This window comes from Carassius carassius, chromosome 6 (genome assembly GCF_963082965.1).
Source record: "Carassius carassius chromosome 6, fCarCar2.1, whole genome shotgun sequence".
NCBI classification, from domain to species: Eukaryota; Metazoa; Chordata; class Actinopteri; order Cypriniformes; family Cyprinidae; genus Carassius; species Carassius carassius.
In genome coordinates, this window is record NC_081760.1 from 5,152,513 (window position 1) to 5,166,689 (window position 14,177).

General features: G+C 37.0%; 1 protein-coding gene across 3 annotated transcripts in view; it reads right to left on the reverse strand.

The window, feature by feature from the left end:
* Positions 1 to 2,663: 2,663 nt before the first annotated feature.
* LOC132142268 (protocadherin-7-like) overlaps positions 2,664 to 14,177 on the reverse strand; it is a 33,254-nt gene continuing 21,740 nt past the window's right edge. The window contains exons 3-4 of one of the 3 annotated variants that reach the window (XM_059552014.1): positions 5,036 to 5,234; positions 2,664 to 3,848 (exon numbers count right to left, since the gene is read on the reverse strand). In XM_059552014.1, coding sequence (XP_059407997.1) covers positions 3,358 to 3,848; positions 5,036 to 5,234 — 690 coding nt within the window. In that variant the 3' untranslated portion in view covers positions 2,664 to 3,357. Of the gene's footprint in view, positions 4,061 to 5,035; positions 5,235 to 14,177 lie in introns of all 3 variants that reach the window. The other 2 variants (XM_059552016.1, XM_059552015.1) reach the window with 2 other exon arrangements.

Sequence of the window (14,177 nt, forward strand, 5' to 3'; positions counted from 1 at the left end):
GAAATTGAAAATAGTGGAGAAGTATAAAAATTTCAAAAGTAAGAGCTGTTTCCATAACTAGAGCAACATTTCTATGTTCCACTGGGACGAAGGAATCCTTGAAAAACATCGTCCTCCCCGAGCAGCTCTGTTCTTCAAAGAACTCTGGCTCATTGAAACTGCCTTCAGGGGCATGTTCCTCGATTTTAATTCAGGCAAGTTCCTCAAAATGTTAGATATTCTATTACATCAGCCAGTGCCTTGGTATAAAGACCATGAGATTTCTAACTGGGGTTCTAGAGGGGGTACTAGGGGCTCTGTGGAAATTTTAAAAGAAAAACTCAACAAAATGTACATTAACAGTAAAAAAAAAAAAATTCTGCATATAGTTTTTAGAGAAACACTTTTTCAGTTAAGTTTATTTACCACGTAAATATGCAAATAATGAAGTTAAATAGGTGAAATTTCATGGCCAAAAAAGTCACCTCTAGATCATCAACACAGAGATCACTTTCAAACTAAGCAGCTTCTGTTGGTCAACATGGCGAATCCGTCTGACCATCTTGTGAAATCTTTTTTCCCTCATGTCAAATTCCTGAGTGCTGGAGTTTGCCAGTGAAAATTCTCTGAATCATAGTTCACCCAAAAAAGAAAATGTTGTCATTGTTTACTTTCCCTTATTTTGTTCCAAACCTGAATGTGTTCTGTTGAACAAGAGTGTTGTTAACCAGTTGAAGGTAACCATTGGCTTCCATGGTGTGTGTGTATATATATATATATATATATATATATATATATATATATATATATATATATATATATATATATATATATATATATATATATAAACATATATATACTGTATATATAGGGTATGTAATTTTCTCTTTCACCAGCAGGGTGCAGGCTTGCAAAAGAAACATCATTATCACTATGTTCAGTAAGAGGCACAACAATGAATCAAGCTGTAAGTTCAAGAGTGAAAAAGAAAAGAAGAAAACGGTTTAAAGGTGTTTTAATGTCAAAATCAAACTTTTACATGTCACATACCAAACTTTAAACCCATTCTGACCCCTTTTAATTTGTTATTTGTCATAACAAATGCAATGAACGCATTAATTCCATGAGAGAGAGCTTCAAAAACTCCTCTTTCACATAGCATAAAAAAAGGAAAAAATTAAAAACATTTTCCTCACAGGTGCAGGATTAAAGACCGTCAACATGCCTTTCAGGTTAAAGTTCCGTGGTCATTTCTCTACGGGGTAGCAGTAAAATGGCGGATGTTGAGGGTGAGTACATGAGTTCAGTGTTTATCTCATAAAAAAGTTCAAGTGAATGTTACGCTTTAGACACAATGTTATTTTGCCCTCCCCGTCCCTCCCCGTTTTGCAGTAAATGAGTTGAACTGTTAAGTAAACGTGCAGAAAAAAAAAAGAGTAAGAAAACACATGGTTTCATATACATAGTCCCTTATGCACCCAATACTGTACACTACTTACAGACTGCTGTATAACAGCATATTTGGCCTATAAACCTGGCAAAGGAAACACGCCATTTTTAGAGACAACTTCCCTCTTCTCAAGTCCTCCGGTTTCACAAACCCTGTATAGGCCAGTTCAACAGGCTCCACTCATCCAGGAGCCAAGTCTTTTTTTAGCTAAGTTTGTGCACCAGTACTTCCAGTAAAACCAGAAAAGCTGGACAGATTTTGGCATAGATGGACTGGAGTCCACCAGTCCCGCTCCAGACCCAAGGCTGTTCCGTGAAGTGAAAGAGACGAGTCTGACAGGTACGGGGAGTCTGAAAAAAGGATAGAGGGCTTCCCAACAATATGGCCTTGTGAGGACAAATTCGGAGCGCAGACTAAAGCTGAGGGCTGAGGGACACATACTGAATCTCAAGTTTCCTGAGAGTTGGTGAAATACATGTCAGTTTGTTCTTATCAATCAGATTGTACTTACAATGCATAACAAGAGCTAAAAAAAAGTCATTCCTAAACTCAATTTGAAAATTCCAGAGTCTTGATGAAGACCTGGACGAGGCTGCCGTATGATCAACAAAGACTCATTAAAATGTCTTCATTAGTTTTAACTGTAATACAGATATTTGAACAACTACATTGTGTGTGTAACTTCTGGCTAAATTAAAGATCTAGGTGTCCTCCGTCAAGTTTTTCACACTGACCTCGCTTCGCATTCACACACACTCACACGCGCGCCTCCTAAAGAGGTTAGGTTCAGAAAAACAACAAAATCTGATTCTTATCTAACAAAATAAGCATTAGCTTATCCTCATGCAGTGTTGCCTTTAAAGAAATTTGGTTTACATATGAGCTCTACATAAAAGGGATGAGATACAGTATATTTGTTGTTTATAGTATAGTATAGATGTATCTAAACCATGTTTAGGGGCATTAAACACTTTACATAGTGTCTTATATACTAGTTGAAGATCAAGCAGGCAAAAATGCTATATCTACTTTCAAAAAACATTTCTTAAAAAAGCCTCAGGTATGCCAAAATGTTTGTTTATACAGTACATACACACTTTTACACACTAAATGGATATAGACATGTATGTCAGTGTGTGTGTGTGTGTGTATGTTTGTGCTGTGTACAGAGTACTGTATCTATGGCATGATTTCATTGGCTGATTCAAACTCTGAGATGGGATGGTAATTTAACAGTCATTGTGATATTTGCTCCATTACAGAAGCGATGAAATAATAAAGAATTCCATCCGAAAGTTTCAAAGCACTATTGAGTGCTGTGGTATATTCCCATATTTGTAAAAAACGTAATAACAAAAAAAAACAGGTATTGTAGCTTTACAAATGATAAAAATGAATGACCAGACTATTCTTTTTTTCTCTAAAAGTCTATGATGAAAGCATTTACATGTGTAGTGTTTACCATGTGACTGTAATTAAATAACCATACTGGCTCAGCGACAGGAAACTAGTTAGATTAATATTTAGTTGACGCTGTCGCCCTATGATTGATTAGGATTTCCTTTTCATGATGCCACGTGGTTTTATTTTCATGATGTGTCACGATCGGATTAAATGAGCATCCGTTCATGTGGTCCGTGACTGGCTTTAGTCCATCAGCCCCACATCGCCCCCTGTCTGTGGGAGGCCTAACATGCAAGTGTTTGCCATTGACGAAGTCTATCCAAGTTTATGAAAGAATAAAAGATAATTCACAGTTTCTCCTCAACTTTGATGTTTTGCATCTAGAGTTATGAACTGATGATGAATTTTTGGCAAGGAGAAGATGCCTGTTTTGACCAGGTATAGGCTAGTCTCTCAATGATCCTCCTGCTCCGATGCAGTGAAGTTGTTTTGGGCCGCCCCGTGCAGCGAGGACTGGCTGCTGCTCACAGGTACACTTCCCTACGAGACAGAGTGAGGCACGAGGTGGTCTTATAGTCGCCCCCCGTCCTCGTAAGCGGAATGACCTCTGGTGGGTGTGAGTCTTCTTCATCCGGACGGTGGCCAAAGCCAGCACTGCTGAATGTGTCGTAGGATGCCGAGGTCATTTTCCGGTTCAGGAGATTACGGTTGTGATCGCCCATGTTCCTGTTCCGGTCCCGGCGGCTGAGCGTTCCGAGCGGATCTCCGTTTGCAACCTCCTCGCTTCCTCCGCTGCTCTTATCCGTAGCCCCGTCTCCGTCTTCCTCTCGGTCGCTGTCGTCTTCTGTGTTGTTGTTGGTATCACCAGGCGAGGCGAAGGTGGAGAGTTGGGGTGGTTCCATGCGTCTCCTTGGTGATGGTTGCACGGGCATCCAGCAGGTGTCAGAGTGACCAAACTCATTACACTCTCGTGTGCACTTTCCTGTCAGAGCCACATCAGGGAGCTGCCTGGGGTCTGAGGAACAGAGAAAGAGGCAGTTTTAGGATGTCCTGTCAGGGAACCTTCTCTACTGAAATATGCGTGGGTCATAGGTCAATTTTTTTTCCCTCGGACTGTCAAGTTTTAGACACTCATGATGTCCCTGGAGAATAAATGACTCTGTCTGTCTACAGTGGCGTCCGAAGGCCTGGGACCAGGTTTATGTCAGTTTGAGTACTGATATACTGCTGAAAATAATGCAAAGGAGAAGGACAAACCAAAATGAGAACAAGCCAAAAAGAAAATGTTAAAATGCTAACATTTGAATTGCCGGAAATATAATTCATGATGATAAGAACATGGTATAAAATCTAAATCTAATCTAATAAAACCAGTCACTAGTGGTCTTAATGAACACCACTCCATACTGTAAACATACTGTAAAATACTACAGTAAAATGTTTAATTGCAAGTTCCCTTACTATATACCATGACATTTTTTTATATAACCTAATGGGACATATTAATTACTTTTACAATAAAAACTGTTTAACAGATTTTAGAAATATAAACACAGTCATCTTAGAATTTACGGTGGAAAAAAAATGTAAACATATTACCCAAATTTAAAGGTATTTTATTTAAACAATTATGTTTCATGTTAGTTTTTGTTAGCAATTATGTAAACTAGGGTTTTATATCACATCTTATGTGGTTTGATTAATGTTTATTGCATTATTTTAGTATTTTAATGTTCCATTTTTTTTGTGCATGACACTGTGAATTTTTTTTTATAATATAATATAATATAATATAATATAATATAATATAATATAATATAATATAATATAATATAATATAATATAATATAATATAATATAATATAATATAATATAATAAATTATTCATCTTCATGCAGCTCTAGCGCTGCTGTCATTAAAGGGACACTTCACCCAAAAATGAAATTATCATAGATACCTCATAGAAGTCTTTCTTCTGTGAAACATAAAATAAAATATCTTAGTGTGCTTTATTCATACAGTGGATGTTTATGATAACCAAAACTACTCAATTACCAATATTCTTCAAAATACCTTCTCTTGATTTTTTTTATTTTTGGGTGAACTATCCCTTTAAAGAAAAAAACAAAACAAAAAAACAACAACATTTGCACGTCATTTTTTAATAGCGATCTCAGACCCTTCCCACAGATGGCTTTTTACCATTTTCAACATGCTCCTCCTCGCCTACGCTCCCTTCTGGTGTCGTCCTCTCATATCCGTCTTCAGGCAGCGGTAAAGCTCCCAGTCTGGGTCCAGAGGAGCTCTTGCTGCTGGGGGTCTCAGAGTCCTCCACTCCACTATCATAGCAGCCTTGATCAGGAGTCTGACTCACCACAGAAAATGTCACTCTTCTGAGGGGCTGCGGAGAGACACCGGGAGACATGAGATTAAACCATGATAGGTGACAGAAGTTATTACATCAGTGAGGATTATCTGTGTAAGACCTTTGATTGATCTGACTTCACAATGACCTCTCACTGATACTCTGGATAAATAAATAAATCTATAAATAACAAACATGTATACAGTAAGAAATAAAAAGCATGTTATGGCACCTGAATATCACAAAGACTTGAAATGGGCTCTTTTGACTTAATTAACACCCAACATCCAGCCATAGCAACACCCTTGCAACCATCAATGTTATTTTAAAATTATTTGTGTATTATTATAGTTTTTATTCATATATATAATAAATATATTTATATTTTTATATTTTCGTATTCATTTTAGCTTCATATTTTAGTATATTCTGTTATGTCCTATGTCTTTGTTTTCATTTTAATTTAGTTTTAATTTTAGTTCTAGTTTTTATTCATTTCCAGGCAGTAGGGTTATTACAGTTAAATAAAACTAAAACTGAAATTAAAACATTTTAAAAAATTACTTAAAATGTTTAATTTTATGTTCTCAGTTTAATATGGTCTACTAAAATAAAATAAAAATAAAAAATAAAAACAAAATAGAAAAAATAAGAAGAAGAAGAACTGTGACATAGTTTTGAAGTTAGTTGCCAAGACAGCATTTCTAATTTTTAAAGTTTGATATTTATCAAACTAATATTTATCTTTTATTTTTCAGCTTTAATTCATTTAATAATTTTTTTTTAATAGTAATAATAGTTTAATAGTTTTAGTTTTATCTAATTAACCTTGTAAACCATAGGATCGTGTTTTGCATTGAAAAGCACCAGCCACATTTTCTTCAGAAAATTTTAAATTATAGTTATAAATATAATAAGAAACAACACCTTTTATCAAACCCTGTGGATTCCTTCATGGCATGTGTTTTATGGCTTCATCTGTATGGGTGTGACTCCATCTCCCCAACCTAATCTCACACTAGAAAATCAGCACATTCAAAGTCTCCAACAAAATCATAAAGCCTCGTTGAGACTGCCTGAAACCGAAAGGCGAAATGAACGGAAAGTCTACAGCCATCCAAACGAGTCCTACATCGTCCCTTCAGAGTCTACTAAAGCGATGACTGACAGCTGTTATTAGAACTGCCTTATGAGAAGCACATTTATATGCTCCGGTGTCTGCCTTAATCAAGACAATGTGAACAGAGAGAGAAGGGGGGTGAGAGAGAGCGCATTAAATGAACAGAGTAATTAACTGATGGTTTCATTTTTCACTGGGGGGAAGCGGAATCGTAACAGAGAGGAGAGAGGGCGATGAATCAGACTTTATGGGTGTCAGGTGTCAAATGTAGCAAGCGACAAATGAACATTAGTAGAACAAATCATCTGTTTTGTCTGTGAGCCGGTGTCTGACACGGGTTCTGTGGGACAGCAACCCTAAGCGGGGAACAGTTTTTTAAAGGGGTCATGAAATAGAGAACAAATGTTCTTGATTCATACAATATGTTACTAAACAATACAATTACTAAAAGTTTTACAACTCAAAACGAATTCCCCGTTTAAAAATGTAATTTTTTCTTTTCTATCCTCATGAAATGCCCGGATTTGAAATAATGAGAATCGTCACATTACGATTCTCCTCGATAAATGTGTCATCGTCGTATGTAATGTCTGTTCATCAGTCACAAGAGCAATACTGCTGTTGGATAACGATTTGGGTCGAGTAAGACCGTTAGACATTGTTCTGTCGGTGGATGTAAGAAAATACACCTCTGAACTATCTGCATAGCCTTCCTAAAGATCTGAGCATTAGAAACTCATGGCATTTATTTCTAATGTATTTTTAATGACGTGCCTTCACAACTGAAAGATTTTTGTTTGTTCTTCGCATTTCACAATGGACTGTTTTGTGCATTATTCTAAACATGTTTTTCACAATACCTTTTATTGAAAGATATGGCAGTGCCAAGCATTTTGTCCAATATTTGCTTGAGTTGAATATTTCGTAGTTTATTTTACCATTCCTTTGTTAACACTTCACACAACGTGTAACTAGTGTTTTACTGTTGTCGTCTTTGAAGAAATTTGTTAAAAGCAACCCATATAGGTATATGCAACACATGTATGCTGCATTGTGTTGCAAATGGTTGCATTGTTTCAATTTCTTATTCCTCTGGCTCAAACATACGGCTCTATCACCCCACTTACCATCTCGAATATCAAAACATATGACATGCTGTAGGAGGGCATGGATATGGCACAAAAAAGCCAATCATAGCAATGCTGGGCGTTTTTGCAAGAGGTAATGCCTCCTGAAATTGTGTGTTTCACAGAGAGTGAAAATGAGGATGGAAAATTTGGATTTTCATGAATTTCATAAATTAACCTCAAGGAACACAATATAAAAATCTGAAACTGCATTTCATGACCCCTTTAAAAAAAGACCACACATAATGTACAGTACAGTCTGCTTTTTATTCCTTATATTCTGTATATAGTATCATTTTCAAACGATTCTATGTTAAATCTGGAGCATAAATCGTGATAATCTGATACTAATGCTTACAGTCCTTAATAAATTATCCTAGAATCTTTAACATTGTCTTTGTACCAGTCTCCATTGTGCACTTTTCTTTCTGTGCATCTCTGGAGGCACATAAAGAAACACACACACACACACTCTCTACTCAGCTTTATGTTGAGCCAATCAATGCAATGCCCTTGACCCTAGCTGGAAGTCTCAGTTGTTTTATTGACCCATAATTCCCCACCATCGTTTACTAACACCGCTCCTCACTTTCCTCAGAATTTCTACCTTTCAATTAAGACTGGGGATCTCCTCAGGTCTAACTCATACAACGAGCGAAACCCTGTGCAGTTACAGAGATACATTATATAAATGCCTTCTCAACTGATGCGTAGCAACTCAGAAAAGGCTTGCAGGTCTGTTCTTATTATAAATAGCAAGGGAAAACAATGCTGAATGGAAATTATAGAATGCAACTAACCTTTTAATCATATTCAGTCAGTATAGCATAATAAACAGCCTTATGAATTTTCACTGGTGATGTCAACATTTACATTTATGCATTTGGCAGCTGCTGTTATCCAGAGCGACTCACACTGGATTCAAGGTATACTTTTAATCAGCTCATGCATTCCCTGGGAATAGAACCCATGACCTTGAAAGAGACCTATGAAAGAAAAATTTCGCCAAATTCCGGGACACTGCAGGTTGACTGGATTCCATTAATTTCTTGCACCATGATCTGCTGTTTGAGATACAGAATGCATTTTGAAATCCATACTTTCCAGTCAAACTCTATTGCTAAAAAAAGTATTTTGAACCAAATTCATCATAATTCAGCAAAACCAGTTGCTTTCTATGAGAACTGTACACGGCTGACTCATCTGACTGTATGAGGGTGGGACTAGAGGCTCAATAACATGGGTGGGAATATAAGCCTGTTTGCTGCATTGTTTTATCGACACAGTGGAACCAATCAGATTATCGCGGATTTCATGTTGAATTGCCAAGCCCTGCTGGCTTACGTTTACCACTGTATACTGATTACCCAAGCCCATTCGGTTTGTTTTTTAATGAAGAGTAATTAACTTCATATTTAAGAATGATATCTGCATTTAAATCCATTTCTAAAGAACGCAGAAGAACTTTTCAGATCATCGTAGAACATCATTTTATCGACACAGCTGCCTGAAGGGTTTCTACAAGTTACCCACTGAATTGAATCCCACCTACTCATTTTTGAGGTTTCATGAGTAATGCATCTATACAGTAGGTTGCTCCCAATAAGCTGCACAGAATCAATTTTAGTTGAATATTTCTCAGCTTCTATATGGCCTATTATGAGTGTGAGAAAGCAGTTGAAGGTTTGTCTCAAGGTTTGTCGCAGTTTCTTTGTCAAATAGCGAGCCATTGTACTAAGTAGATATCATTAAGCTTAGTTTTAGAGTGATTCTCACTGTCATTGTGTATTATCTACTGAGAAACAGTTTCAATAAAACCCTTGCTAACCTGTGGGTGAGGGTCTCTTATAGGAAGGGAAAAATCACAAATGAGATCTCATTAATATCTTTGTTTCTCTTAAGTGAGTTAAAATGTTGAATAATGGAGCTGTTGCTTAAGTCTTTTGCTTTTATTTTTCTGAGAAAAAGGCCTCTGTAATGTGTCTCTTCTAGAGTTCGAGAAAAGGAAATTAAATAGATTTAATCAAGAACTCATATGTAGTTTTCTTATCAAATTATTCCAAGGCCAAACAATCAGAATAGTGATATTCGTGTTAATAGTATGTCATATAAATTGTATATTACTGTATGTCAACAATTGTGTCTAATTTTATGTCTTTGTTTAATACAATACTCTTCAAAAGCTTGAGGTTTGTTAGATTTATTTTTTAAAGAAATGAATAGAAAAAAATACATTATAGCAAAAGTGACAGTAAAACTATTACTAAAGATCATTTTGTAATTTCTATTCAAAAATGTTATTATTAGTAATGGTAGTATTAGTAGTAATATTAACGTCAAAATATTTGTAAAAAAAAACATAAAAAAGTCCACCCCAAAAGTTTTGAAAGGCAGTGTAGATCTCAAACAAATCTTACACTCAAATGAAGAAGAACGTGAAACTTCACTCTCTTCTGAGCCATAAATCAAACATTTGTGTAATAAAATGTATTAATATAATGCATATTTAGAAGCTGCACCTATATATCATGTCAGTCTTCTATGTATGAAAGATATGTTTAACAGTATACTAACTTGATTTTCTAAATTTCTAACACATGCTATTCCATACTGTGACAATATGATGGGGCATAATGTTTGCGTGGGAGACAGAAACTGAGAGTGCGTCAGTCACAGAGGTTAAGCTTTTGGCTTTGTGGTTGTTTCTGTTTGTGAGAGAAGAGTTTGGCTAAAGAGGTTTGGCTGTGTGGATGTGTGTGAAAAGCAGACTCTGGCTAAAGTCACAAAGGTTGGGCTTTTGGATGTGTGTGTGTGTGTGTGTGTGTTCTTGGGTCTTGGCTGGGGTCCAGTCAGTGCACCAGCAGCAGAAACAGAGCTGATAGAATATTAATGGACTTTGACGGCAAACATTAAAAACCAACCCTTTAATCTGACACAGGCCATTTCCTTTCCCTTTCCAGCATGACATCCAACTGTGTCTGTGTATGTTTACTGATGTGACTGTCTGTTAAACCAGGTGTGCATCACCGCCTGCCTGCCTGTGTGTGTGTGTGTGTGTGTGTGTGTGTGCCTCCACATCTACAGCGGTGTGCACATCTAACAATCTTGTTTGTGAGGTTTCAGGCCTGAGTGTGTGTATGTAAGTCTGCTTTCTGCAGTCATCAACATAATTAGTGAGAAACACTCTTACCTGACGGCTCAAAGGAAATTAACGAGGCCTGATTAATTAGTGCTTAGCCTCTCCTCTGTGTTCCATGACTCTGCATATTGAAAGGGCATGCCGCATACAATGAATAATTCAGGCGAGCTGATTTGGATATGGATCTATAGTGTGTTACAATTATAGGGTGACCATATGTACTATTTTCCCGGACATCTCCTGGCCAGGATTTTTAAATTGCCTAAATTGTCTACATTATAGGTGTGTTCGACTTGAAACAGATCTGTGTGTGACAACAAAGTACTGCAACAGTGATCTGACAGCATGCAGAGCATCTGTTCTCTATAGCTCTTGAGGTATTTTGATGTCAAACACAGATCGGTCTGCGCAGCAAGGCTTCAACACCGATAATCTGGACAATATAGACAATTAAGAAATAGAAAAAGAGGATGCACCCTGTTCAATTAGTGACATCACTCAAACAGCACAGAAGAGGCCCTCAAGCCTCCACCATTAACTGAAGAATCAGTTTTATTCAGGATTATTGTGCACAAATTGTACTGTTGAGTATCCTATTCTTTCAAATTATTCAGGATTCGCTGCATTTTTGTCAGAATCAGAATTTTCTCTTTTGTTCTCTCGTCTATTCTGTTCCATTAGATAGAAAAAAAAATCACATTTAATCTCTCTACAATCCTAGGGAGCAAAAGTTCTCAACTAAATGCCCAGATCAAAGTCTCAATTTCGATGCAAACTCAAATATGTATCATCGAATTCTTCCAGGATTGAGACCAAAGGTTAGTTCACATAAAAAAAAATAATAATTCTGTCATATTCAAAGAGAACCAATGGTGTGATGTATCCCTGTCATGATAATTTTTTTCTGAATGCTTTTATTTTTCTCTGTCATTCTCAGTCATGTACTAGCTCACTTTTTTCAAAGAAGACTCTCCCTTATGAATCACATGGCTGCTTTATCTCCCCTCGAAGAACGACTATTGAAGAAAAAAAATGAATTTGACAACATTTTATTATGTTGCTTATTGTAGTCTGGAAATGAAATGCAATTAGTTTACAAACCATGCTCTATGGTAAAAGGGTTTCGAGGACATAACATTGTATTGTACAAGGAAATGTGTAAAATAATACACAAAAATACATGCACTCATCTCACCTATTGTATTCACATGATGTATCATGCTGGAAGAACAGGTAAACAAATCAATGAAAAAATCTGAATGAATCTTTCTTTAAAAAAATCTTTCTAACAACTCCTATTTCATTCAGAAAGGAAGAAATTCACAGGGGTTCAGAACATTCTTTTTACAGAATTTTCTTTTTTCCTGAGCTATGCAATAAATACCGACTCCAAGCTGGAGCAGTGCTTGCCCAAAGGGCAAGTATTTACAAATGTGGGACTTAAAGGCATTAAAAGGAGGATGCAAAATTGCACACATCCTGAGAGACAGTTTTCCGTTGTTTGTTTGCTTTAGTTTAGCATTCACTCATATTCCTGTCCTGTGGAAAACAATTTCACTTGCCTGTGTGTAACCACAGCAAACACTGACAGTTATTAATACAAGCAGGTGGCAAACTGACAAGCGTAAGTTTGTGTAGGACGGAGATAGACGGACAGACACACACATCATTTACAATTTCCTGTACATCTCCTGCTCAATGACATGAAAAGGATAAGTGAACGTGTGCACCGGACTGGCGTTTCTGCAGTGTGAAAAAGGTCACGGTGATCTGCAATTGCGTGACAGATACTCCCGAAGATCATCCTGCACCACGGCCTGCTCTACACTGCAGCATTTTACACTAAAGCACCCCTCTCACTCTTTCTTTCTGCTCTCTTCCTTTTCTCGTTTCTCATCTTTATCCGTAACTCTCAACCCTTTTCTTTACTCGATTCCCTTGCTCTTTCAACCTCGTTTGTTCATTCAGCCCACCATGAATTGTCTCATCTCTCTCTATATATATCTCTCATCATCTCTCTTTCTCTTTCTTCTTCTCTCTCAGCTCCAGGTGATTTACAGGGCTGCTCAGCAGTATCTGAGTATCAGCACTGAGTCTGTGTGAGGAATAATAATCACCATGCAGTGAAAGAGGCACTGCAGAGAGAGAGAGAGAGAGAGAGAGAGAGAGAGACATGGAGGGAGAGTGAAGAGAAAGAGAGAGGTGGAGAGTGTGTCGTGAGAAGAGCAGAGAGCAAGAGGTAAGAAGTGGTTGTGCTAGAACACACACAAACACACACACACACAAGCGTGGATACAGATATACAAGCGTGGATAAGCGCACATTAACTGTTGCAGTGGGGTCATCGACTGACTGCAGCACAATGTCACGGAGGAAGACAGGCACCAGTGCCACTTAGTGGCCGAGATCAAGCACTGTCAATTTCTCAAGCATGCTCTGAATGGAATGACATCAGTGCCTTCCTACACATATTTCAGTAATGTTATTTTGCCTTAGGTCTGCTATATATTTAGCTTTGGTAAGATTGATACTTTTTATAACCATATTTTTTGACCGTCTAGATGGGACATGATATGATAAGGAGCAGAAAAGGGACAGAGATTGAGGGATTGAGAAATGACATGAGTGTAATTTGAAATGTTGTAACAGTCAAGCTCTGACTATTAACATTATACTTAAAAAAAAAAAAAATTAAATGAGTAAGAATTTCAAGATTAAACATCTGCCATGATGTCAGCATAATTTTCACATACAGACTTACAAGTCTTTCCTTTCTTAAAAGGATAGTTCACCCCAAAAAGAAAATTCTGTCATTACTAATTGCTCAACCTCATGTCGTTCCAAACCTGTAAGACCTTCGTTCATCTTCGGAACACAAATTAAGAATTTTTTATGAAATCCGAGAGCTCTCTGACCCTGCATAGACAACAAAGCAAATGAAATGTTCCCAGACCCAGAAATGTAGTAAGGACATGTGTAAAACTGTCCATGTGACATCATTAGCCAAACTTAAATTTTGCGAAGCTACAAAAATACTTTTTATGTGCAAAGAAAACAGAAATAATGAATTATTCAACAATTCTTCTCCCCCGAGTTAGGCTCTTCCTTCATTTTGGAATATTACCATGACACATGCGCGCGCTTTCCCTGAACGTAAACAAGGTGCAGTGCATGCGTGTTCTCCATCAGCAGCATTGATTACATTCAGGGAAAACGCACTCATGCGTCGTGATACTCTCCAAAATGCCAAAAGATGGTAATTCGGAGGAGAAGGATTGTTGAATAAATTTGTTACTTTTGTTTTCTTTGCACACAAAAAGTATTCTCGTAGCTTCACAAAAATTTGGTTGAACCATTGTCCACATGGACTGTTTTACAAATGTCTGTTTCTGGGTCTGGAAATGTTTCAGTTGCGTTGCTGTCTATACAGGGTCAGAAAGCGCTTGGATTTCATCAAAAATATCTTAATTTGTGTTCCGAAGATGAACGAAGGTCTTACAGGTTTGGAACGATATGAAGGTGAGTAATTAATGACAGAATTAGAAAATTATAATCAGTTTTAGATGAACTATCTCTTTAAGGGTACATTTTCA